General features: G+C 42.2%; 1 protein-coding gene and 1 pseudogene across 11 annotated transcripts in view; one reads left to right on the top strand and one right to left on the bottom strand.

The window, feature by feature from the left end:
• The window catches only part of ZNF462 (zinc finger protein 462), a 113,507-nt gene extending 89,557 nt beyond the window's left edge, over window positions 1–23,950 (bottom strand). For 2 of the 11 annotated variants that reach the window (XM_075067441.1, XM_032784022.2), the window contains exon 1: window positions 23,119–23,950. Coding sequence is in view for 2 of the 11 variants with exons in the window: in XM_075067443.1 (XP_074923544.1) it covers window positions 22,577–22,766 (190 nt within the window). In the remaining 9 variants the exon portion in view is untranslated. Of the gene's footprint in view, window positions 1–8,263; window positions 9,329–21,475; window positions 21,867–21,894; window positions 22,834–23,118 lie in introns of those variants that run through there. The other 9 variants (XM_075067440.1, XM_032784026.2, XM_075067443.1 and 6 more) reach the window with 8 other exon arrangements.
• LOC116826955 (pre-rRNA-processing protein TSR1 homolog pseudogene) lies at window positions 3,659–6,252 on the top strand (annotated as a pseudogene).
• Window positions 23,951–25,872: the final 1,922 nt, after the last annotated feature.

Genomic DNA, 25,872 nt, shown 5'->3' with positions numbered 1-25,872 from the left:
CACTTTAACATTCATCTTTTAATTTTTTTTTCATTATTATTATTTCTAAAGGATGGATTTGAGCATAAATGACATCATACTCCTAAAACTCAGCCAGGCTTTAAACCAAGGCCAGTTCTGCTGGGACAACCAAAGTAGACATTCATAGCCACTCTTCTAATCAGCAACCTAAGGTGTGTTGTAAACAAGACACAAGAAGTCATTCTTCCGCTCTACTCTGCGCTGGTTAGGCCTCAACTGGAGTATTGTGTCCAGTTCTGGGCATCGCATTTCAAGAAAGATGTGGAGAAATTGGAGAGGGTCCAGAGAAGAGCAACAAGAATGATTAAAGGTCTTGAGAACATGACCTATGAAGGAAGGCTGAAAGAATTGGGTTTATTTAGTTTGGAAAAGAGAAGACTGAGAGGGGACATGATAGCAGTTTTCAGGTATCTAAAAGGGTGTCATCAGGAGGAGGGAGAAAACTTGTTCACCTTAGCCTCTAATGATAGAACAAGAAGCAATGGGCTTAAACTGCAGCAAGGGAGATTTAGGTTGGACATTAGGAGATTAGGTTGGACATTAGGAAAAAGTTCCTAACTGTCAGGGTAGTTAAACACTGGAATAAATTGCCTAGAGAGGTTGTGGAATCTCTATCTCTGGAGATATTTAAGAGTAGATTAGATAAATGTCTATTAGGGATGGTCTAGACAGTATTTGGTCCTGCCATGAAGGAAGGGGACTGGACTCGATGACCTCTCGAGGTCCCTTCCAGTCCTAGAGTCTATGAGAGAATTGACTTATGTAGCTATTCGGCAATAACATGTAGACACACTATTCTGGAATAAAAATAGGCTTCGAAGAGTTAGATTTTTATCTGTAAATGCCAGTAAAAGTCAATTTTACCTTACCTATACAAACTGACGAAAAAATATTTCCATTGATGATGACAGAAATGTACAAATAGGTAAAATAAGAAACATGCTGCTTGAGAACTTAAGAGTTTGATTTAAGGATATTTACTTTGTACATTTTGACATGTGACATTGATTTGAATGGTTATAAAGATGTAGGTTTTTTTAATCTTAATGGCTGCTGTCATTAAATTATTTTCTGATTCCGCCCCACCATTCCTGCAACTGTGAAAATTTAAAAATCAGTAAAAAAAAATGCTTAAAAATAAACAAATAAACAAACAAACATTGATATTATCAGTTGGAATTATACAAAATATAGAAACTGATTTCTACCATGCCTAAATAAAAGTTACTTTATTCTGTGAGTGGCATAATTATTCTGTAACAAGAGTCACTTTTAGTCTGAAATAGCATGTCCACATGAGGGAGTTATTCCAGAATCAATAAATTATAGTGGAATACCTATGTCGGTCAATTTTCCCCATGTAGGCAAGTCCTTAACCACTTCTCAGTAACACATCATGATCAGTGGATTTCCTCACTCATAATACTTTCTGCCAACCTTTCAAGACAGCCTTAGTTCTTTCCACCTACTTCTCAAAATGCCAGTTAGATGTTGTCCTAGACAAGCATTAATACACAGAGACACAAGGACATATTCAATACTGCTGGTCCATTGCCACAATTCCCCATTACAATACAGTTAAGTGTGTCAGCAGAGAGAGGTTCCATAACTTCGTAACTACTGCTTGCTTGCTCTCTCCCCCACTCCATTTCCTTACTCTCTATTTCCTCATTTAACCTGACAGAGGGGAGAGGAGGATGGGAAATTCCTTTTAGAAGGTGAACTCAACCTCCTTTCCTTGTTAACCATTCTGCACCTTAAAGACAATGGTAAAGAGAAGTCAGATTGTTTCCCCCTGCATTTCCTCAGGAAGGAGATGTTTCAGAAACCTCAAGTCTTGCAGCAGTGGCATCTTCCTTTGTTTTGATCAAATTGCACTAACAACCATGTTGGTGCCAGTCTGCACAACAGATGGTGACCAATACCATTAAAACAAAACGGCTCCCGGCCACCAATGGCTTCCCATTAGAGATCAGCCTATTCTCCAACTGCACAGCCACTATCCTCTAACAATGCCCTTCAATGCTATGGACTAGTAAAGAACAAAAGGAAATTGCATAAGGATCTCTTTTCCTCAACCACTGCTAATATGAATAGTCAAGCAGTGGGTGTGGTCAGCAGCTTAATTTTCCACACTACTGACACCAGAAACGTAACTCACCAGATCTACTGAAACTCCTATGAGCTTTGAAAGGGCAACAAAGAATGGTTGTCATTTCTATTTTCCTTCCACCAACATAATGCATGCTACACATGAAGCAACTGCTGCCACGCACCTGCATCCTCATTATGGAAAGAGTCTTCACTTCAACGAGAAAGCAAGATCTGTAGGTTCTTCAGAACCTCACTTGGTTGCAGACTAAAAATTCTGCTTGAAGACTCAACCCCATCCACCATGGTTTCTTGTATATTTACTTATCTTTAAATTATGTGCTCTAATATAGCTGATTCCAGGTAAATGCCTTAACTCTCAGATTCTGGCTTCTAGCCAGACTTTAAAACAACAACGGATTTACTATCCTATGGCTTGCAATGAAAAAAATATCCCACCACAGGAAAAATCACTTGCTTTTAACCAAATCTAATCTAATCTTTCCTTGCAGCTATAAATTCAATCAGAGTGCTTCAGTCCTTAACTTTAGCCTCACACATATGAACATGCACATGACAATTACTGATGCAAACCTTTTGTACAAAGGTGATTCTGAAAAAAAATATATATGAAACATTACAAATGGGCTTGATTAATACTCCACAGTTTGCAATCAGAATCAGTAAACAGTTCCTGGAGAATACATTGCCATTTTTAGTAACCAATGTATCCCCCAAAATATACTAGCAGTAACATGATTACTGTTTCATAAGGGCTTTGACTTTCCTGCTATTATCCCAGTCTTGCTTTAGCACATACTTTGTATCAGAATCCATTCCAGGAAGCATATGGCAATAGAACTAGGTCAACCATTAACCAAATAACAGGAAGCTGCTCTGTAGAGCACACCCTTCAAAAGCTTGCTTAATGAGCTAACTCTTCAGAATGTGTCCTTCAGTAAGGCTGAAGCTAACAGTTCCAGTGGATTTCTTTAAAGCTGCAAGGTCACCCAAGTTTGAAAGCTTCTGGTCATGCCCAATTTAGAATGGTTGAACTCATTTTTAAAGTACAAAAGCATCCAGTTCAGAAACAGAGATGATGGACTCCCCCACATCTGAGCATTTTAGACTGGCTCAGAGAACAGCAGAGAACAGGCTCCAACAGTTCCTGCAGTTTGTGGATAAACACCATCCATCCCTCATTACTCTACATTCCCACGATTTCTTCTTTGAAAACATGCATCTCTCAGTGTAGAATAGAATACCATGGGGAAGGTGTGTTACCATCTCTTCTTATTCCATACTTCTCCTTCATAGGCACACAAGTTATCTCCCAGATAAGCAACCTCTGAATCATTGCGCCATTTCCAAATATAAATTTTGTTCAGGGTTCGTGATCAGTGTTTTTGACTAAGTTCTTCACAGTCTGATTTTTTTCAGTGATCTGTATCTATCTCAATGGCACGATACAAAAGTTAGTGATCTGTCAAATATTCCATTTTCTGAAAATAGGGGGGAGGGAAAGGAGAGGAAACCACCAGCGGAAGTGCTGGGAGACAAGATGGCAGCGGGCATGGGAGCCGCGCACCGGGCCAGGGCCCTGAAGCAGCAGAACAAGCTGCACGGAGCCGCCCAGCGCCGGGCAGCAGGCCGCGTCCCCACCAAGACCCTGAGCCGCTGCCGGCGGGACTTGACCAAGCCAGACCGGAGGCACCAGGCCCTGCAGCTCTGCAGGCAGCACAAGGAGGCAGTGCTGGCAGAAAAGCGAAACCTGGGCAGTAAAGATGGGCCTCCTCACCTGGTGGTGGGGGTCCCACTGCATGTTGGGGTGGTCACCCACGACGCCTTGATGTTGCTTCAGAGTGACGAATCTGCCCTGGGGCATAAGAATGAGAGAGCAGAGGGTTTTTTGCTGCTCTTCCCCCAACTTAAACAGTGATGGCGCTTTGACAGGACCCATGGGGAATCTTCATGCTGTGTTAGACCTGGCAAAAGCAGCCGATACCCTGCTGTTCGTACTGGATCCGATCGATGGCTGGGACAGCACTGGAGATTACTGCCTCTCTTGCCTCTTTGAGCAGGGGCTCCCCAGCTAGGCCCTTGCTGTCCATGGAGTCGCTGACCTCCCACAGAAGAAACAGACAGATGCTAAGAAGAAATTGGGCAAAGCCATTGAGAAACACTTCCCAGAGGCCAAACTCTTCCCCCTGAACACTGAGCAAGAGTCTTTGTTGTTGCTGAGGCATCTTGCTTCCCAGAAGCAGCGGCACCTTGCTTTCCGTGACAGACAGGCCTATCTGCTTGCCCAAGAGGCTGAGTTTATTTCCAGCCACGATAGTGACTTAGTGGGGACCCTGAAGGTATCTGGCTTCGTTCGAGGATGGACCCTCAATATAAAGAGCCTGGTGCTTATCGTGGGACATGGAGACTTCCAGATGAGTCAGGTTGATGCCCCTCCAGACCCCTTCTCTTTAAACCCCCGAGTGGCTAAAGGCCAGCAGAGGAAAGGCCAGGACATGGAAATACAGGATGATTCTGTAAACAGTGCTGTTGAGATGGAGGAAGTCATTAAGGACCTGATGAATGCAGATCCTAGAAGACAGGAGTCTTTGCAATCAGAGGTGATTCCTGATCCCATGGAGGGGGGACAGACCTGGCCCACTGAGGAGGAGCTGAAAGAGGCAGAAGAATCCCCGAAGGAAAGGAGGAAGGTGGTGAAGGTCCCCAAGGGAACATCCAACTACCAGGCTGCGTGGATTGTGGATGATGGAGAGGATGGCAGCGAGGAGGAGGAGGAGAACATGGAGGATGAAGATTTGATGGCAGAGGCTTCCCAAGCTGGGGAAAGCAGTGAGGAGAAGGAGCTCGAAGAGGAGGAGTGTGAGACCATGACTGTAGCAGAGTCTGTTCGGGACGACTTATACGACGAGAAGCTGGATGAGGATGAGGAGCAGATGTTGGAGAAGTACAAGCAGGAGAGATTGGATCAAATGTTCCCAGATGAGGTGGACACCCCCCGCAACTTGCCTGCCAAAGTCCGGTTCCAGAAGCATAAGGGGCTCAAGAGTTTCCAGACTTTTCTTTGGGATCCCAAAGAGAATCTCCCCAGGGATTATGCCAGGATCTTCCAGTTCCAGGACTTCTCCCGAACCAGGACGCATGTCTTCCGGCAGATAGAGAAAGAGGAAACTGAAGGGGCTGCGGTTGGCTGGTACGTTACACTTCACATCTGTAGTGTTCCTATCTCAGTGATGGAGAGTTTCAGGGAGGGGCTGCCTCTGGTCCTATTCTCACTGCTTCCCCATGAGCAAAAGATATCTGTGCTGAACTTTGTAGTGAGGCAGCACCTGGGCAACAATGAGACAGTGAAAGCCAAGGAGGAGTTGATCTTCCACTGTGGGTTCAGGCACTTCCGCGCCTCCCCTCTGTACTCCCAGCATAGCTCAGCTGATAAGCACAAGTTGGAGCGTTTGCTGCAGCCTGATGCAGCCCTGGTGGTGACTGTTTATGCTCCCATCACTTTCACCCCCGCCTCGGTGCTACTGTTTAAACAAAGGAGTAATGGAATGCACGATCTCATCGCCACAGGCTTTCTGCTCTCAGTGGATCCAGACAGAATCATCATCAAGCGGCTGGTGCTCAGTGGTCACCCTTTCAAGATCTTCAGCAAGACGGCTGTAGTGCGGTACATGTTCTTTAACAGAGAGGATGTGCTGTGGTTTAAGCCGGTGGAGCTGAGCACCGAGTGGGGCCGCAGAGGACACATCACAGAGCCACTAGCGACTCATGGTCACATGAAGCGTCATTTTGATGGGCAGCTGAAATCCCAGGACACGGTGCTGCTGAATCTGTACAAGCGCATCTTCCCTAAATGGACTTATGACCTGCATGTGCCGAAGCCGGTACCGTGAGTGAGAAACGAACAGTAGCTCCCTGTGCAGGAGGTGGAGATGGAATAACCGTCCAGGCCTAGCGTGTCTGCTGTGGTTCGCACCTCCTGCACCCCACATGAGTGCTTGGCTGTTCCAAGCCTCGTGAGAAGTAGGGAGAACTGCCCTGGACTTGTTAGTGCGGTGCCTTTCCTGGGGTTTGTGTCCAGCATTCACACTGGCTGCAGCAGCACTAGATCTGGCTCACAACTGCCTATGCCCTGGCCTCCAATGTCAGTTTATTTCAATGGTAAATATACCTTCACCTCAAAAAAAAAAAATCATCACTGTTGGCATCTTCAACCTGTATTCTACTCAACACAATCTTACCAGCCAGTCACTTCCAGAATGTCTAGAGTTCAAGATTCTTACAAAACTATGCATGACACAGTGATTCCAGTCTTCCAGTTTTGTGGTCCTGCTCTTCTGTTTTTCGTGTGCTATCCTGCTAGAACACTGTGTGCCATACTACGTGCAACACAGAGGCCAATAAAGAGAGGCTGTTTTATCAGAAACCTACAGTTATTATTACAAGTGCCATGGAACAGAAATTCAGAAGATGACATGGGATGAGTTCAAATTTTGATGACTAATAGGAGCTATATATACACACTCAGCCCAGCTAGAGTAGAAGATGAGCTGAGGAATCCAATCTCCTCATGGAAATAAAAAGATCTTTTGCCAAGTTTCTATGTACTAGTATATAACCCGTAAATAATTTTGTACATGGTAGTTACTGAAGCTTCTCAGATAAATGCTGAGATAATATAGCTGCTGGATTGCCATAAACCACAAACAAGTATTATACTTTGAGAGCTTTAGATGAAGTCACTACCAAGCCATGTGAGTGTAATCAAAGCATAATGTGGAACGTATGAGGACATTAATGTTGGTCTTGTGATATCTTCAGAATAATGCATACTGACTCTTTTTATGCTATGTTCCTTATTTTCTTTTGGGTAATAGTTTTATGTAACTGCACAATGTCTTCTTTCTAAAGTCACTGCATTACAAATCTTCACTTTGATCTCCCACACCACCACCACCGGCATTAGAAACCACAGGCAGAAGAGATCTCCCAGGAAGGTATGTTGTCATTATGTATAGATCACAATTCCTACAGGCAATCACAGAGTCATTCATCAAGACATCCTTTGCCTAGTGTTACCTGTTTTGATGCCAGAAACAAAAAAGGATATTTATTAAGAACATTCACTTAGATGACTGCTCCACAACACTGTGCCATGAAGACTCACTATGATCTCCAAAATCCTTAAGAAGCTCTCTAGCATCCTACCTACTCAATATTTACAGGTCAGGCCCATTCCTCTGGTGTCATGTACTGTGGATTTCACTGGTCTTCCGGACAACGATTGTAATTCGTAGTCATCAGCTAGAGCAAATGATGATAACACAGAAAACAGCCAGTATGTGCGATCATATGTCCCTGCAGATTGCTTTACATCTTAAGCCAGAGCTCCTTGCTGAAACAGGCTAACTCAATGGAGGACTGCCAACTTTGCTATGGGTAAGATATTATTTTAGAAGTTACTTATAATCAGCCATTCTCACAGTGAACCACATTTTTTGTTTAAAAAAAGTCAAATAAGATTTCTTTAGAGCATTTCTACAACACAAAGAAGTTTGAAGGAAAATATCCCAAGCAAAAATCTGGGAACAACATGAAACATTATTTTTTATTTATGATGGCAAAAACACACCTGATTGTGAGTTCATCCAAAGTGTGCTAGGAAGTTGTCAAACAATACTGAAAACACAAGACAACCAGCCAATGGAAAACAAAGCTTTGTAGAGTGAAAATTATACAAGAAGTGATGAAGGAACCATATCTTCTATTATTAAAGTAAGTTCTCTTGGCTCAGATATATCCTTGAATGGCTAGTACAGAAATAACTACTGCAACCTGGGATTATTTTATATAACTAAGAAGAAGTTCTGCATTGCGAAATGCCATTCCAGTTCCAGATAAATTGTTCAGTGTCATTTTTAGTTGAGCTCTAAAAACAACCACAAATACATACTGTAAGCACAAGTCCTAGACTTGCAGTACTTCAACCAAAAATCTTCTGAATGGAGCCAGTGGAGTGAGCAGAAGGATGAAGAGATGAAGTTATTAGAGCACACAACAAACAGTCTTCCTAGACAGATCTCATTTTATGTACATGTCCTCCCATTCCCAAAATGCCACTGGAAAAACATACCTGTGGGTTGACTACTTCTGTCATCAGCTCTCAGAAACGTCTGAAACTAGTCATACCTTGCAGGGCTACCACAAAACAGCATCCAAGACAAGTATTCATTCAAGTTAGGCTGTAACAGTATTCCTTCAAAATCCCACTGAACAGGCAACAGAAATTGGGAGGGCTCTGGTTATGAAGTACAGCTCTGCCATGCCCATTACTGACTAAGCTCTGATATAGTCCATGCTGTGACTACAGGAAGGTGTCTCCGTTTTAAAAAAAGAAAGACATTTCCTATTCGGCTGACAGAAGAATCCACAACACTGCAAGCCACTAGGTTTTTGCAGTCTGAGTCAAAAGAGTGCCTGGCAAGTTCATTTATGAAGTCTCCTCCTGCAGATTTATTCACTCCAGTGATTGTATTTGGCTTTTAAAATCTGGTAGCATGGTTAATTTGCCTCTGGCTTTCACAAAAAGGGAAAAAGAAATCTTAAATTGTAGGACTTCCCTGTTAAGAGGGAAAGCAAAGACAATTGTGATGGTTTTCTATGGTTACTTAGCAATTATATAATTGCAAAGTCTATGCAGTATCACTTGCAATATTCTGTACCCTTCTTCACTTCACAGCTGCAGTACAATGTTCTCAAATGATTGCTGCTTTTGAACAAACTGTCTCTGCACTAAAGACAAAAGGATCTACAACGAAACTTCATCTGTAGCTCAAGACTCACATGACTAAACCATTCTCATTCTCCAGATTTGTTCAACCCCCCCTTTTTTACCCATCATACATGCTTTTGGAGTATACTTCAGTTGTTTAAAAAGACAGGTTCAAAAGAGAAAGAAATGAAATCCTGCAGGGCTGAAGTTTTCAGATGACAAAGCACAAGGTAATCATGTAATACTGAATTGAAAGCAACATAAAAGGAGAAGATGCAGAGGGAAAAATCTATTTAGGCTTCCTGCACTGGCATGAAATGGCTGCTTTCCTTCTTACTGCCAGCTCCAATGCTTCATGTTGACATTACACATCCTGTACTGTAGATCCACCCCCATGCTGCTGCTTGCCCAACAGAATTATCTCCTGCGTCACAGCAGTGGTAACAGGAGTGCTGGCTCTGCAGATCTGAAAGCACCATTTCAATGCTTAATACATGCAGCAACTGGACACATTACCAGATATTCTTGGTTGGTTTGTGCCACTCTCAGCAATACGTTACTCGGCCTAACCTTCTGTTAACCAGATGGTCTGTTCTCCCCTTGGGATCAAACCATTAAACTTTATTTTATTAAATTCTATCAAAACGCAGGGACAGTTTACAGCAGAATGTCTGGTTCATCTCCAACAGGGTTGCTAAGATAAAAATAACTGGAAATACTGCTTCACACCAACAGGGAACAAGATCTTTTGGAGTAAATATTTAAATGATCTGCCAGATTAAGTACCATAGCAGTATAACCACATGGATAGCAACTTATATTATGTACTTACACACACTTCTAATTACAAAGGGTCTTGGTAGCATTTTCCCTGATCAATTTTCATTGACAACTACATTAGCATCTATCATAATCACTTATAATTGAAACCCAGCTCTTTATAAAGTAACTTGTCAAAATCCCCAGCTTCCAGAAACACCATTATAAATACAGGTGATATGAAGTATCTGAACACCATCTACTGAGGGCACACTCAACAGAACAAAGAGAAAGTTCTTTTAAGCTTCATCCTTATATGAAATCACACCTCAGGGATATGCAGGCACTAAATGAAATTCAATTTAAGTATTTCTTAGACAAATGCCAAATTGCACTCCCCCACCCCCAAACTAAAATACAAAGTGTGGGAATTCAAAACAGGAGGGAAGTATGAATAGAAGTGAAAGAATTATCTATCGCATTAGCATTTGTTAGAGAGTGTAAATGAACTCCATCAGAATCCCCATCTGCAAGCACCACTGAACACCTTATGTATTTAGGTGGTACCTGTTGAAAATTAAGTGCATTTCACATTTAAGATGTCATTTTCAAGTGCATCCATGCAAACCCCAAGAGTCACACTCTATGGAACTAAGGGTCTGGTCCGCCACACATTTACTCTCATGAGTAATCATACTGAAATTCAATCAAATCACTGGGACAGCTCACATGAATAAGGGCTACACACAAATAAGCTTTTGCAAGATAAGTCCTCATCTTCTGCTGTTTTCCATCATGCTGTAGTAACCAGAACATGGAAAGGTAGCAAAGGGATCTGACCAATTAAAAAGCCATCTGGATACGAAGCTTCCTCTGATTTGGGGGGTAAACTTGTGGGCTACAGAACAGCAAACATCACTGTCAACAGGCTGCTTATTTCACCTGTAAAGAAGACTAGAAGTTCTCACTATATTTAAATGGCAAGTGTAAGAATATCCAGGGTAGCAATTTAGCTCCATCTACCTTTAAAATTTCCCAGCTAGCAGAAAGTAAATGTTCTCGATTTTTTATGTCCCAGTTAAGATACTACCTCATCATAATCATATGACTGAACTCCATTGCCATGGCATACTAAACTTCAGTATATGGTAATGAACCCTCCAGAAAGTCATTCCATAATCTGAAACATCATCTACCCTTCAAACACACTAAAAATAGCTTACTCACCCCTTGAGGTCTCAACAGCCCATCTGATATTACAGTATAGTATTAGCAAAACTAAGTAGACATGAACTCTCAGAATAAACATCTCCACAGAGAAGATCGGAACACAGGTAAGCAGACCCTACATTACTGTACATCACTGAAGCTACATGAATAAACCCATGGAGAGACATTTAGCACTGGAAAACAGGGGAGGACAGCCAAGTGTTTAAATGGTGCAAGTAAAAGGCAGAAAAAGTCTCATGTTCATTTGCATATAAGATTTGGTTTGCTCATTTCAAGTCAATCAATGTACCACCCTGCCACTGCAACTTCTGATTCAAGGCTTTAGGTTGGATTGCATTTTCTGGTTGTGAAACCAGAATTAAAATATTAACAGTTTTAACGTGATTCCTTGTGACCTCCTGATAGCATAGCACATTGAAAGCCTTATATTCCTCCTTATTGAGAGCTATGGAGTACACTGGGGAAGGGGGAGTGGAACGAAGGTGTATGGTATGCTAACAGTTGTGTTATTGCTCTGTAACCTGATACATTAATTTAAAAAATATTTTCAGGTGTACTTATTTATTCATACAGTTGGGAGACCCCAATATATTGACTCATTCCTCCCAACAGTTTCAGCAAGTAATAATATTCTGTCCTTGAATGAATCATCTAACAGATCTTACCTGATAACAGAACCTCTGATGGCAGAGTCCACATACTCCCCAGAAGGAACTTTTTCTTTATCTAATGGAAAGTGTCCAGTGAACTAATTGCTTAGCTAGTCAGCTATAACCTCCAAAGAGGCATGCTTCTTATTTTTCCTATCCTACAACCACTGGGCCAACAGGCCAGAAGAGGCATCGTATATGTTGATTCACTTAATGGCTGTAAGTGATATTTACCTCCAGGGGGCCTGATAAAGTCATAGTCTCTCCACATAACTACTATCATACACAATGCTGTTTCACACAATATGCTTCATCACAGACAAGGGAACTTGACCTCTCTGTGACCCGACAAAGCTGAAAGCTGATATACTTTCTCCCCCATTCCCTCCCCCCAACAGAAGATAAAAAGGTCAATAGACCAAAAGGAATTGATACAGGTAGACTTGATATTACATGAATTTAACTTTCAGATGCACTTCTGACCAGGAACTGAAGCACTTCCTTGCTTCATTGTAAGCTCTGGCCTTTGGAACTGCACTAAGAGTATAGCAACCATTTAGCAGTCAGGAGCTAATTAATTAGACTGAGAACTCTCTGGATACTCTTGTAATATTTAACACTCACTAATTTCCTTAAACTGAATGGAGGACTGTCCAAAATACCTGAACTGGTCCTACTACACATGTGGGTTTCAGAATCTACCAATAGTGATACCTCTATATCCTGTAGCCAGAGCAAATTACCAAAACAAAGACAAGCAAGAAAAAAACTGAAATGCAAAGAGGAGAACTTTCTGTTCACCAGAACAAAACAGTATCAGTATTTCTGCTTTTTCCCCCCAATTCTTTGTCATTTCACCCCCTCTCCGCTTTTCACAAAACAAAATAAACACAGAGGAATCAACTGATTCTAGTAGAACAGCAGACTACTTAAACATACCCCTTTGTTGCTGCTCCCTCCTGAGCTGCTCAGCCCTACCAAGCCACTTCCAAATAAAGAGTTACATGGACACAGTGTATATATTTTTAGTCTCCTCTTCCATACAAACCCTAGCTAGTAATACACATCTGAAAACAGATGATCAGTCAGCACAACTAAAGGTTCACTGGATGAGTACTTAAGTGGTAGCCCAGTGGTGCTAAATGATAAATAATGAAACTTGTGGACTCTTATAGCACTTTCCATCCCAGGGTCTCAGAGAGCTTAACAAGCAATGGTCCAGATTCTGCTCCTCTTGCACACAATGAATAGTTCCTTACTCTGAAGGGGATGCTAACTACCGTATTTCTATTTCAACATGAGTAAATGTGGCAGAATCTGGCCCAGTGAGTTTAGCCTCTCAGTATCCCTTCTGACATGGATAAGTGTCATTTTTCCCTGTTTTTTAGAGTGATTAGGGACAACATTTCCTGAAACAACCACTAATACTGGATTCCTCAGTTCCACCAGAGATCACTTCAACCCAATTTTCAGAAGCATTGAGCAACCACAACCCCAGCTGAAGCTGATGAGAGTTAGGAGCGTTAGAACCTCTGAAGAAACCAGGCCCAAAAGGTCTCAAGTTAGGCACTTAACCAAAAAAAAAAAAAATAGTCTGGCTACTTTTGATATTTTGGTCACAAACGATCTGTTCAGCTTCATACAGTAAGCGTCTGGCAGAGCTGGGAACAAAAACTCATGTTTGACTTATAGCTCTGTGCCTTAACCATCATTCCTCCGTACGATCTCAGAAGTTTATAAGAACGTAAGAACGGCCATACAGGGTCAGACAATGGTCCAGCCAGCCCAGTATTGTGTCTTCCAACACTGGCCAATACCCAGATGCTTCAAAGGGAATGGACGGAACAGGCAATCACCAAGTGATCCATCCCCTGTCATCCAGTCCCAGGACCGGTCAGTCAGATGCCTAGGGACACACAGAGCATGCAGTCGCATCCCCAAACATCTTGGCTCGTAGCCATTGATGGACCTATCCTCCATGAACTTATCTAGTATTTTTTTTTTTTTGAACCCTGGTACAGTTTTAACCTTCACAACATTGCATGGCAGAGTTCCACCGGTTGTGCATTGTGTGAAGAAGTACTTCCTTGCGTTTGCTTTAAACCTACTGGCTATTAATTCCATTAGCTGACCCCTGGGTTCCTGCGTTATGTGACGAGATCAATAACACTTCCTTATTCACTTTCTCCAACCCAGTCATGATTTTTATAGACCTCTATCATATTCCCCCTTAGTTGTCTCTTTTCTGCGCTGAACGATCCCGGTTTTTATAAACTCTCCTCATATGGAAGCTGCTCCATACCCCTAATCATTTTTGTTGCCTCTCTCTATACTTTTTCCAATTCTAACATATCTTTTTTGAAATAAGGCAAACAGAAAACCACATGCAGTATTCAAGATGTGGGCATAACATGGATTTATATAGTGGTATTATGATATTTTCTATTATCTATCCCTTTCCTAACGGTTCCTAACATTGTTCGCTTTTTTGACTGCTGCTGCACATTGGGCAGACGTTTTCTGAGAACTATCCACAATGACTCCAAAATCTCTTTCTTGAGTATAACAGATAATTTAGATCCTATCACTTTGTATGTATAGTTGAGATTATGTTTTCCAATGTGCATTACTTTCCATACATCAACATTAAATTTCATCTGCCATTTTGTCACCCTGCCACCCAATTTTAGTGAGATCCCTTTGTAACACTTTACAGTCAGCTTTGGACTTAACTGTATTGAGTAATTTTATATCATCTGCAAACTTTTTTAACACATCACTGTTTACCCCTTTTCCCAAGTCATTTATGAATATGTTGAACAGCACTGGTCCCAGTACAGACCTTGGGGGACCCTGCTATTAACTCTCTCCACTGTGAAAACTGAATACTGACAAAGGAAACTCTTTGTTTCCTGTCTTTTAATCAATGACTGATCCATGAGAGCACCATCCCTCTTATCCCAGGATTGCCTACTTTGCTTAAGAGCCTTTGGTTAGGAACCTTGCCAAAGGCTCTCTCAAAGTCCAAGTACACTTTATTCACCCTTGTTCACCATTTGTTGACGCCCCTCAAAGAACTCTAACAGATTGGTGAGGCATGATTTCCCTTTACAAAAGGGACTCTTGTTGACTCTTTCCCAATATATTGTATTCATCTATCTATCTGATAATTCTATTCTTTAGTATAGTTTCAACGAATTTGTCTGGTACTGAAGTTAAGTTTACTGGCCCATAATTGCCAGGATCACCTCTGGAGCCTTTTTTTAAAATTGACGTTACATTAGCTTGGAGTCAGTGATCTGGTACAGAAGGCAATTTAAGGGATAGGTTACATACCACCGTTAGTAGTTCTGCAATTTCATATTTGAGTTCCTTCAGAACCCTTGGTGAATACCTGGTCCTCAGGACTTACTACTGTTTAATTTATCAGTTAGTTCCAAAACCTCCTCCTTTGACACCTTAATCTGGCACAGTTCCTCAGCAGTGAGGACTGATGCAAAGAATTCATTTATCTTCTCCGCAATGGCCTTGTCTTCCGTGAGTGCTCCTTTAACACCTTGATCATCAATGACCCCATTGATTATTTGATTCCTGTTTCTGATCCACTTTAAAAAAAAAACAGAGATTGGAATGTCCACTTCATATACTGGTTAGCAGAAACCTTCAGGGAATTAATCAACTTCATGAGTTATTCTAGAACTTTTGTTTAGCCTAAGTTAGGAAATGTGGAATTGTTGGAGCTGTCAATTTAAAATAACAACAGGAGGAAGGAGGCAGAAAGGGAAACAATTGTTTTCTTTTAGTTTCATCACCAGATAGCTGAACTCTGACATTCAGACTGCAGTGAGCCCTTTATTAATGATCCCTTTCCCAACTAAACACTAAATTAAAGTCTTCAACAGATAACTAACTTTCAAGTAGTTAAAAGGTAAATATACCATGCTCTACAAGTAAAATGGCACTCCCCTCTTGACCTGAATCTCCAAGCACAAGAACTCTTGCATCTTGTATTTTGTTTACCTTTTTAAGCAATAATTCAAAAAATTTCATTTGCAACAAGAGTACAGGATTTTGTCTTCTTCTCCCTTCCCCAGACCCCCCACCTCCAATACATACACACTTCTACCTTAGTCAACAATCAGAGACATTTTGGCAATACGTGGAAGTCTTTTATGGGCCTCCTACAACAAACCATCATGGTTTGAATCCATTAGCATTGCAATCAATGTCCACTTTGTTGTATTCCAGCAGTTTTGGCCCATTTAATCTCCATCCAGAATGTTCAGGAAGGTAATTCATCTGACGACCAGTGATGTCATCCCAAAGTAACACAGTTTGACTCGAAAAGACACAAGGGGAGGGAGTTTGCTCATTCAGCTGGTGCAGTGAAGCCTTTATTGTCCAGTAGATCATAGAAAGATACACCCTCTCTATATATATATCAGAAAATTCCATTTTTAGTATGTTTCAGTAAAGTCTTCTCCCTCATTATCACGAGCACAGATTTCTCTCAGTCTTCCTATATCATTCTGCCTCTTAACATCTGCTTTGTTTTGTCTCACAAATCATTTTAATGCCTCTCTACCCCACGCAATTGCTCTATTACCAGCAAGTTTCCACTACACATAATTACGGCATGCCTTAGCCTACTTTTCTGTTGGCTGCACAGCCCTGCCTATTTTCTACTGGTGCTGATGCTACTGTTTGCTTTTCCTGACACTCTAATCCTTGCATCCTTTGAAGGCCTTATTTCCTCTACCTTGACAGCAGCTGGGATTCTAATTCTCAGCTACCTTCCAAAGCTTTTCATTAGCAATAGCAATGCAATGGTTTAAATATCCTATTCCTTAATCTTCAGATCAGGATCGAAGATGTGCTTATAAGATCTCTTGCAAACATGACATATTATGCTGCTACCCATTCCTTTTCTTAACAATTGGTATATTATTAAACTGCAAACATATAGCATTAATCAGAGAAGGGAAAAGACAGACCCACAATGTATGGGGTGAAGGTTAATTGTTCCCCACACCCACAAGATCCTGGGAGAGTCCCAAAGACATCAGCACAAACCTAACAATTCAGTTTTATCTTCTTCCCAATTAAAAATATAAGCATCATCCACGGTGAAAACTGGATTCTTAAATTGACAGGCCTACTCCCTTGTGGTGATGCAGGTCAATCAAGTGCTTCTAGAGCTATTTGGCTTTCACTACATTAGCCTTGAAATGGTCATTACCCAGTTAAGTTTTCCGTAAGTCCTTTCTAATCACTGATGACATTGTTGCTGTGACTACAGCTCTTTGCCCAGACTGTATCATCAAGCTTTTATTCTTAGAAGGAATGTATGTGACTCCCCATCTGGGAGCAATAGCTATGTGCCTCAGGATCTCTTGCCGCTATTCTCTTTTAGCACAAAATAGTCCCAACAGCTCAGCTTCCTTGATGGATCTTCCTAGCCCACCCTTATCACAAAATACTAAGCCTTTACAACACCAGCCTCACCTAGTTACATGAAACCCTTTCAGGGGCCAACTGTGCATGTTCATCTTCCACGGTTTCACCAACTGCATGCATATTGTCCAAAAACATTGGGGTTTTCAGCACAAGGAGAAACGGGGAGGTCAGAAGACACAGCTTTTTGTAGTTCTATCTGGGATTGACATTCAATTAATTGGAAAAAAGAGAGTGGGTTATGTCTAGAGAATAAATACCAAGTGGTCCCGATCTTCCACCATGGGGGGGAAGTTCTTTCCAAATATAGCTTAAGAAAAGTTTCTTCAATTAGCAATTAGTCAAGAATGGTTTGAGAATATTGCAGTAATAAGACAGTGCCCTAAGCTGAACAAAGCAATGCTACCAATGAAAGTATTCTTGCTGAAGATAGAATACAGTAAAAATAAAAACCACAAATGAGCCTGCGTACTTGCAAGTACCTGGAAAATGAAGATCCACTTTTGCCGTATCTCAAAGCTTCTCTAATGCTGTGTTGGTACTGCAACACAAAGCTTCACAGAACTCTAAGACAACAACGGCAAAATGTTAAATCTTGTGGTCTTGTTTCGAAAATTAAAAGAAAACAAAGAAAAAGAAAAAATAACCTCATTTGACTTTTCCCCCCAGTGTTTTCAACCTCCCAAAAATAAGCTGAGTAGACAAAAGAATGCTTCCAAAACACAAGGCATAAAGGAAGTCTGAATTCTTATAAATCAAGTCCCCTGATTTGGAAGCTTCTACGAAACCCTTTTCACTGCAACCAACAAGATAATTAACATAAGTCAAGCTATCTCCCTTCCTCCCCCTTTTTCTTCTTTCAGCACTGGCATACAAACCATGCTATTTTAACTTCTTTCCTGTTCTCCCAGTTCTTCTGGAACATTTTATTTTCAACAGTCAACTTGTTTGGAGAAGTGCCATGCTGAAGTTCAACCGTTTACAATGTTAACTGTGTCTCTGCCAGCAACTGAAGACTTGCATCACACCACCTTCTTCAGACCCTCTTAGATTGAAGAATTTGTGTTCCTTGGTCTTAAACATTTTAGAACATTTAAGCAGTCTTAACTCTTACCCCAGCCCTGTTTTTTCTTCAGAATTACTTTCGCACATTTTATAGTAAAGTGGGCTCCCCTCTCTCCTCCCCCCCCCCCCCCAACATTCTTTAGTTAACACTTTCAAGGCTTGGTCTTCAAATCCCATGGGCTCATATTACATTTACTATTATCCAAAAGATTTCCATAAGAATACTTTCCTGTCACCAACGGGATAGTTCAATACGCCACTGTGTTTGGAGAAACACTGATGTTTAGACTAATGGGAACAGATATCTTTTTGGAAGCCTCCAACTAGAAGTTCAGAACAAATCCACTCTCTTCATTATTAATGAAAATTATAGAATTCTGTCACTGGTAGAAGACTTGGAACAGTTTATAAAATATATTCTCTCAGTCCAAGAGAAGCTACTGGAACCTTCCAGATAAATATTGCTATAAGGGTTCCTCCCTAGTGTGACAGAACTACAGCACAAAGCTCAGTAAAACAAATTAACTTAAAAATGACACAAAAACTTGACGTGCTCTACGAACTTTTCTTCCCTACAACTAGTCCATCTCCCCAAATTACTCTTTGCAACATTTTAGCTTAACTAAGTGTTGGTACACTTGGTTAGTATACAACTAGAAGTATATTTTTCTTCCCTGAATTTGGTCAATTATAGATTTATAATAGGACAAAGCTGGTTAAGGAATAGTACATAGTTATTTACCAGTTTTACAGATTACGTCCTTCTTCCACAGTTTAAAACCTACAAAGCAGTGTGCTTTAGCTTAATTTGAGAAATTACCTGCCACAACATGCATAGATAGTATTAGAGCAGAATAGATTAATCTTAATTCTTATTGTAAACCTACATGTGCTTATAGAAAGTCCACTCAACCATCATGGGAGTAGCTTTTTGCTCACTACTCTGTCTCTGAGAGTTCAGCATTTCAAGAAGTATCTTTGTTTTTTGGAATAACCTTCCTCAAACTGTAGCTTGACCTATAATAAGATTTTAGTACTTCCTATTTCCTTTCTAGTGCTAAAATTAAACTGTCCATTCCTTAGGGCCCAGCATAACATCTGCCAGATGTCTAAGTATCTATGTGGAGAATTTTCTCCTAATACTTATCAGCCATCCTCACAATCAGTTAATAGCTTCCAAATACCAGTCTTCCTTTAAGTCACAAACCAATGCAGTATCATGATTAAATCTCTTTTTAGCTTTATAGAGTTACAATAAAAAATCCCCCCTAAAAAAAATCTTACACTTCTGCTTGTGATAGTTTCCATAACAACCAACCAATTTTGCACTCACATCAGATTGTTCACATTCTGAACTCATTATATACACACATTAATACTATTTTTTCTGGATAGTGAAACAGCATCTCTTCTCTTTATCAACTTGAAATATTCAACAGTGCTTTTTTTACACTCCATGTTCCTCAACAGCGTAGCTCATGGTGAGATGTGCTTTTATTAGGTTTATAATTAATCATTGTTTAAACCAAGGAACCAAGCATCAAAGTCAAGAGAACAACTGTGAGGTACCCCTATTTAGAAAATAAGACATTCTTTCCAAAGTTACTTTAAGGTTTACCATCTTTTCAATACTTATCAAGTCCATTTACTGTGATGTGAATTTCAGTTCCTGCTTGGAAATATCTAAGGTAAGTATCTTCACTAGAAGGAACATTCTTGTGAGAATAAGGCCATGTCCCTCCAAACATGAAGAATGTTGCATGGATTTTTACATTCACAGTAACTAATTTAGGATTGTCTACATTGCCATCACTACGACATGTATAGTCAGCCCTCCCTTAAGGTACTTCACCTTAAATCTCATACCTATTGCAAGATAACACTTTTCATGTTCTATAGCAATGGTTCTCAAACTGGGGGTTGGGACCCGCAGAGGTTGCAAGGTTATTACATGGAGGGGGTCATGAGCTGTCAGCCTCCACCCCAAACCCCACTTTGCCTCCAGGATTTATAATGGTATTAAATATATATTTTAAGTGCTTTTTAATTTATATGGGGGGTTGCTTGCTATATGAAAGGGGTCACCAGTACAAAAGTTTGAGAACTACTGTTCTATAGCAATGAACTTAAGCTCAGAACAAACCCTTTGGTTTCTCTCATTTTAGAAATTCACTGCTTTTTTGGCTATGGAATGTATATATCTAAAAATAGTTTCACAGTTATAAGGATGGGAGAAGGACAATGAGAACCAGAATCAAACTTGTGGAATTAAATGAGGGCCTTTTCATTTACTTCAATGGTCATTGATTCAGGCCCATACCATTGATCGGACAGTAAATGAATTTTCCTTGTTTTTTATTCAGTTTCAGTGTAACCTTAAACACATCTGAAATTAGAGTTCCAAAGTTCATCCTAGAAAAGTGATGTTTCAAAGAAAGAAAGATACAGATGTTTGCACCCTTTCAGAAACTGAGCCAGACACACTGGCAACCAGAACTCTGGAACGACACCACCTAAAATGTTACACGTAGAACATATTGAACATATACTACCATTAAAAAAATTAGAAGGCATCAAGAAAATGTTTTAAGAACCTTCTAGCAGCTAGAATCACCAAGTTCTACTCCAACAACTACCATCTCCAAGTATTTCAACTTTTGTGTGTATTTTATCCTACGACCACCATATTGCTTTCTTGAGCTCTTCCAAATATTCTGAACACAGTACAAAGCACATTACTCACACTTCTCTACTGACTTTTCAAACTGTATAGTGTAGCTCCTTTAAATGCTGCAATGTTTTAGGATTCTGGTTTGCACTTTTGAAGAACTGCATAAACTCTGCAACCAATCTGCAAAGGTTGGTGGGGAGAGGATGATGGGACACCTGCCATCCTTTTTTTAAGGCTATCCTAAACTATTCCATATAAAAAGGTGAAAAGAAATAAGCTTTGAAGAAATATGCCATCATATCTTCTTTTTTAAGATTTTAGGTTTCCATAATGACATTAAAAATAAACCAGAACACCAATGTTGCTAGACCATTTCAGAAATAAGCATTTTTAAGACAATGAAAACATGAAAGTTGTTGGATGTTTTTAAGTCAGACAACATGAAGAAAAAGAGAAACCTCAATGAGAAACCATATCTTTTATGATACCTTAAGAACCTTCACCTTCCTAGCCTGCCCCCAGGCACCTCTAAAAGCTTTGTGACATTGTAAACATGTAACCAAAATTAGTTGGCAAAAATGTTTCATTTTAATGTGTAATGTATCCTAAAGAAGGAATGTTGGTGAGCCTCAGAAGTGAAAATGCTGAATACAAGGCTACCAACATTCCCTTAGCACCTTAATGACTGACATTTCATGGTGTTCTGCAGAAGAACCTGATCAGACTCAAGTGACAGACACTTACCTCCAAATACTCAAGAAAAATTAGGTCTTTGGCCAACTGAATCAACATCTCAAATCCCATGAAGTTCAACCAGAAAAAAAATCTAAAAGGTTGACTTCAACATGAAAATTGGAGAGCAAAAACCTCAGGATGTGTTCCTCTGTGTGGATGAGAGCCTAAGAAATTTCTTCCATTTCCTTATAGAATGAAGTCACAGAGAAGAACCATCAAAATGTTGCACACTGAAAAACTGAAGAACCCTTAAGGGAAAAAATAAACTATGATTAAGCCAGCCTTTGCCAGCAAAGCTTCAAAAAATGGGGAGACATCCATAATGAGCACTTCCCATCTCAGCTTTGTCTACTGGGAGCCTGCTCTCTCTCTCTCTCTCTCTCTCTCCTCCATTTTCTGGTGGAGCTACAGAACATGACATGGCTTACCTGACTCAGATCACAGCTCTCTGCCAAACTAGTCACTTCCTCTTAGACATGCAAGCCGCTTCATGAGACAGACACACACGAAAAGCAGCAGCAGAAAGCCCCCAAACTTGAAGGTCTTTCCAGTGGCTGACATTAAAACAAATGAAACTTTGTTTTGTTTTGTTTAAAAAAGAGGAGAGGAGGGAAGGATCCTATCATATCTCATCTATAGGGAGCTTCAGGAGGATCTCACTCTGTGTAGGGTAGAAAGTACAATGCTAAGAGGAAAAGAAAGGTTACTCCAGGAGACATAAAAAGCTTGGAGACTGTGTCTGCGGGGCGGGGGGAGCTTTGTGTTGTGGAGTCTGGACTGGAACCAAAGCAGACAGCTTGCAAATGGAGGACAGGGAGATAAAGGAAGGGAAAGGGAGAGGAGGGAAAGCTGCTGGGGGGAGGCTCTTTCTTCCCTGTGTGACTGGAAGACAGAGACACCCGGGGAACTGAGCAAGAAGTGAGGCTCTTTCCTCCTCCTTTCTCTCTCTCCCTCTCAGAGGAGAGCAGGAGCGTGTGTAATGGCTTCTCCTCTCCAGCTAACGCTGTCCTCCTCCAAGCAACCCCCTTCAGAAACCACCAGCCCCCCCGGAGACCCCCACATCCCAACTTCAGGAGAGGCGGAGGGAAGGGGGGGCGAGGAGGCAAATACCTGGGCGAGGGACCAGCGTTGCACCAGGGGAGGAGGAAGAGGAGAGAAGGAAGGAGAGAAAGAAAAAGAAAGAGGTCACCCGATTGCCTGGGTCGTGCCAGCACGGAGCTTTTCTCTCCTCTGTGTCTCTCCCGTCTCTGATCCAAGTCCACACACCCAGGCACCATCCAGTCCTAACACATACACACATCCATCCATGCCCCCAGCTCTGCTGATCTCTCACTTATCGCCCCATATCCCCCCCTTAATGCAACAACAACAACAAAAAATTAATTAACCGCCTTCCTCCTCCCACCACCACCAGCACCTCCTCCTCCTTCTCCTCCTCCATGCAAGAGACTTCTCTCTCTCGCTCCCTCTCTCTTTCAAACAAAACACCCCCCTTTTTCTTTTCCTCCTCGCCTTCCTCCCTTGGCCGAATGAATGGATTTCAGAGGAAGAAGGGGTGGTGGAAAGAAAGAGAGAAAGAAAAATACGGGCGAGAGAGAGAGATGATCTCCCCAAAGCCAAACCGGAGATGGATTTTAATTGCAAGAACTTACAGTAGCGTCCCGAAGCTGCTGCTGCTGCTGCTTTCTTCTTCTCCTCCTCCTCTGTGTCCAGCTCTTCTTCTTGTGTTTGTTGTGGAAGTTGTTATGTGAGTCTCATGTGCTCCTTGCCAGGTCTCAGCAATGGAGGATCGCCATCTTTCCCTGCTTTTTCCCCCCTCTCCTTCACTGGCTTGCTGCTGCAGCTGCAGATGACCTGAGATATCCGTCTCTCTCTCCCTCTCTCTCTCACCCTCTGTGTCTCTCTCTGAATAATGAGCAACCAGAGGGAGAGAGAGAAAGAAGACAATCTCCTCTCCTACCACACAAAACGCAAGAGCACCAGGGGGTGCACGAAGCCTTTCTAACAACAACAACGAAGTGGAAGGGAAGAGGAGGAAAAAAAGAGGAGAAAGAGAGAGGAGGAAAAGGCAAGAAGAGGGGGAAAGGGAGGGAGGAGAGAGGAAAAGAAAGAGATGGAGGAGGAGGAGAAGATGATGCTGATAGAGGAGGTGGTGAAGATGGAGGAGACTAAGAGGAGGGAAGGTGGTTACAAAGTTAAGGCTTGGGACATGGAGTCACTCAGAGGCCAGCGCCAGGACGTGGAGGAGGGAGAAGCGATCTAAAGAGCTTCCCATTCCAAGCTGTTGCCTTCACACCGCCTCCTGCACAGAAGCGCTCATTAGCCCTGGCGGTGCTGAGACAGCCCGCTCGCATGGATCTCGCCTGCTGGGTCATAGCTTTCTACCAGCCCTGGCAAAAACCGGTTCCTGCATGCAGATGCGCCCCTAAGCTGATTCCCTCAGACACATCCATCTAGAGGCTAATCTTCCCCTAGCAGGATAAAGAACATAATGGAGCTGGAGGTTGCAAAGTATAAAACCAGATTCACCACGTGGTTGGTTTTTAATCCCCCTTCCAGCCTGCATTTGATGTGGAGGAAAGAGACTCGAATTGTCCATTGCTGGCACGTATTTTGAAGTCTTCTCCCGGAAATAAAGACTCTGCCATTGCTAGTTTTTCATTACTCATAAGCATGTAGGAAAAAGAGAGCTTGTAATACCGAGCACCAACATTACTTTCTAGATCCGTGCAATGTTTTGATTGGGAAATTCCCCTACTTAAAATAACTTTTACACCTTCCAACCCCAAGTTCTCTGCACGTCTGTAGCTGAACATTTTAAACCCTGGAAAGTAACAATCAAGGTTCATAATGATCAGGTGTCATGATGTTGAAGGCAAGAAAGCAAAGATGAAGTTGTTATACCCTGAATTTTTGTTTAGTGTCATTTTCCAAAAATCGTTCGGAGCCACCTCTTTTGCAAATGATCTCCCCCTCTCCCCCCGCCACCCCTGCTTTCCATTCCAAATGAAAACCCCCTCCGGCTGCAATCTAGGGCTGGGAGGGGTACAGTCTCGAAAAATCAGTACATTGTAGTGATGCCAAAGCAAGCTAGGTGCAAGGACATGACTGTTCATCGCGGCATTTCTCTAGCTCTCAAGCTGTGTCGTGCTTTATACGCCTAGGAGAGGAAGTAGAACTTTAATTGAAGGTTCTTTTGATCGGGCTTTGTCTGGGCGAACAGGAAGAGCCCTTCTGTGGTTTGAGGGCGGGACGGAGAGGATCTTAGAGGTGCTGGGCTTTTATTAGAGCTATGGCGGTGGTTTATTACAGCTCTGTTCTCTTTAACATCCCAACTCAACAGCTAAAGAACAAGGAGGAATGGAGACAAAGGCTAATCAGATCATGCCCTGTAACCAACCATCAGACATGGAAACAATGTAGCGTCTCCCATGAGCTCATTCATCCCTCTCAGCTAAAGCAAAAGGCAGAGTCCTCCCGCTTAAACCACCAAAGGAGAGTCCCCAGCGAGCGCTGCAGTGGGGGAGGAGAATGGCTGGGCAGGCGGAGCACGGACAAGCCAGGGGAGCTCACGCTGACTGGTGGTCTCACGCACGCCAATGAAGCGGACACCTCCTGGGAAGCTGAGAAAGGAACATTAGGGAAGGGAGGGACCGGCTTTCCGGCTGCCAGGATGCGCATGTGTTCTGGCAGCCACTGTCTCTAAATCAGCCCTCGGCTTGGCGAGAACGCCCGGCCGGGACTCTGACAGGATCTTTGACGCCCCTTCGGCGGCGGAGCGGATAATTTACCTCTGTCTTTAACGTGAGGGAGAGAAGAGAAAAGAACCGAACCCCTGGCACTTCTGTCGGGCTACACGCCACCGAAATAACAACCGCACATCGGGATGGAGGCTCGACATCAGGCCTGGGATAAAAATCTCCATTGCTGCTTTTCACTGCCCCCCTCCCCCCAAAATCTCAGTCCTTGACCTGGTCTGGCCTCTCGGTCCTAGAATCCAGTTCCATCGGCAGGGCAGAGAGCTGCCGCCCTTTCCTTGTGGCCTCTCCCCACAAAGAGCACAAGGCTTGCCCATAAGACACAGGGAAGATGCAGCTGTTTCCCCCTCAGGTGTCTCAGGGGACGGAAAAGCGGAAGCGTTCGCTAAAATATCCCCTCTCAAATAAATGAATGAGCCTCGCATCGGTTCCCCTTAAGACAGGAGATGACACGTGTACTAATAGAAGTCAGGTTTTGCAGAAGGTTTCTTGAGGTGGGAGTTTTGGCAGGGATATAAAACCCTCTTCCCTCAAGGCACAAACTAATCCCTGGCTAATGGGGGTTAGGAAGACACTGTCCCTGTGGACAGGTTAATCCATAACTTCCTTCTGCAGAGTTTCTTCCATCTTTCTTTGAAGCAACTGGTG

Source organism: Chelonoidis abingdonii, chromosome 6 (genome assembly GCF_003597395.2).
Source record: "Chelonoidis abingdonii isolate Lonesome George chromosome 6, CheloAbing_2.0, whole genome shotgun sequence".
Lineage (NCBI taxonomy): Eukaryota > Metazoa > Chordata > Testudines > Testudinidae > Chelonoidis > Chelonoidis abingdonii.
Note: the sequence above shows the minus strand (reverse complement) of the source record. Positions and strands in the feature narration are given on the sequence as shown.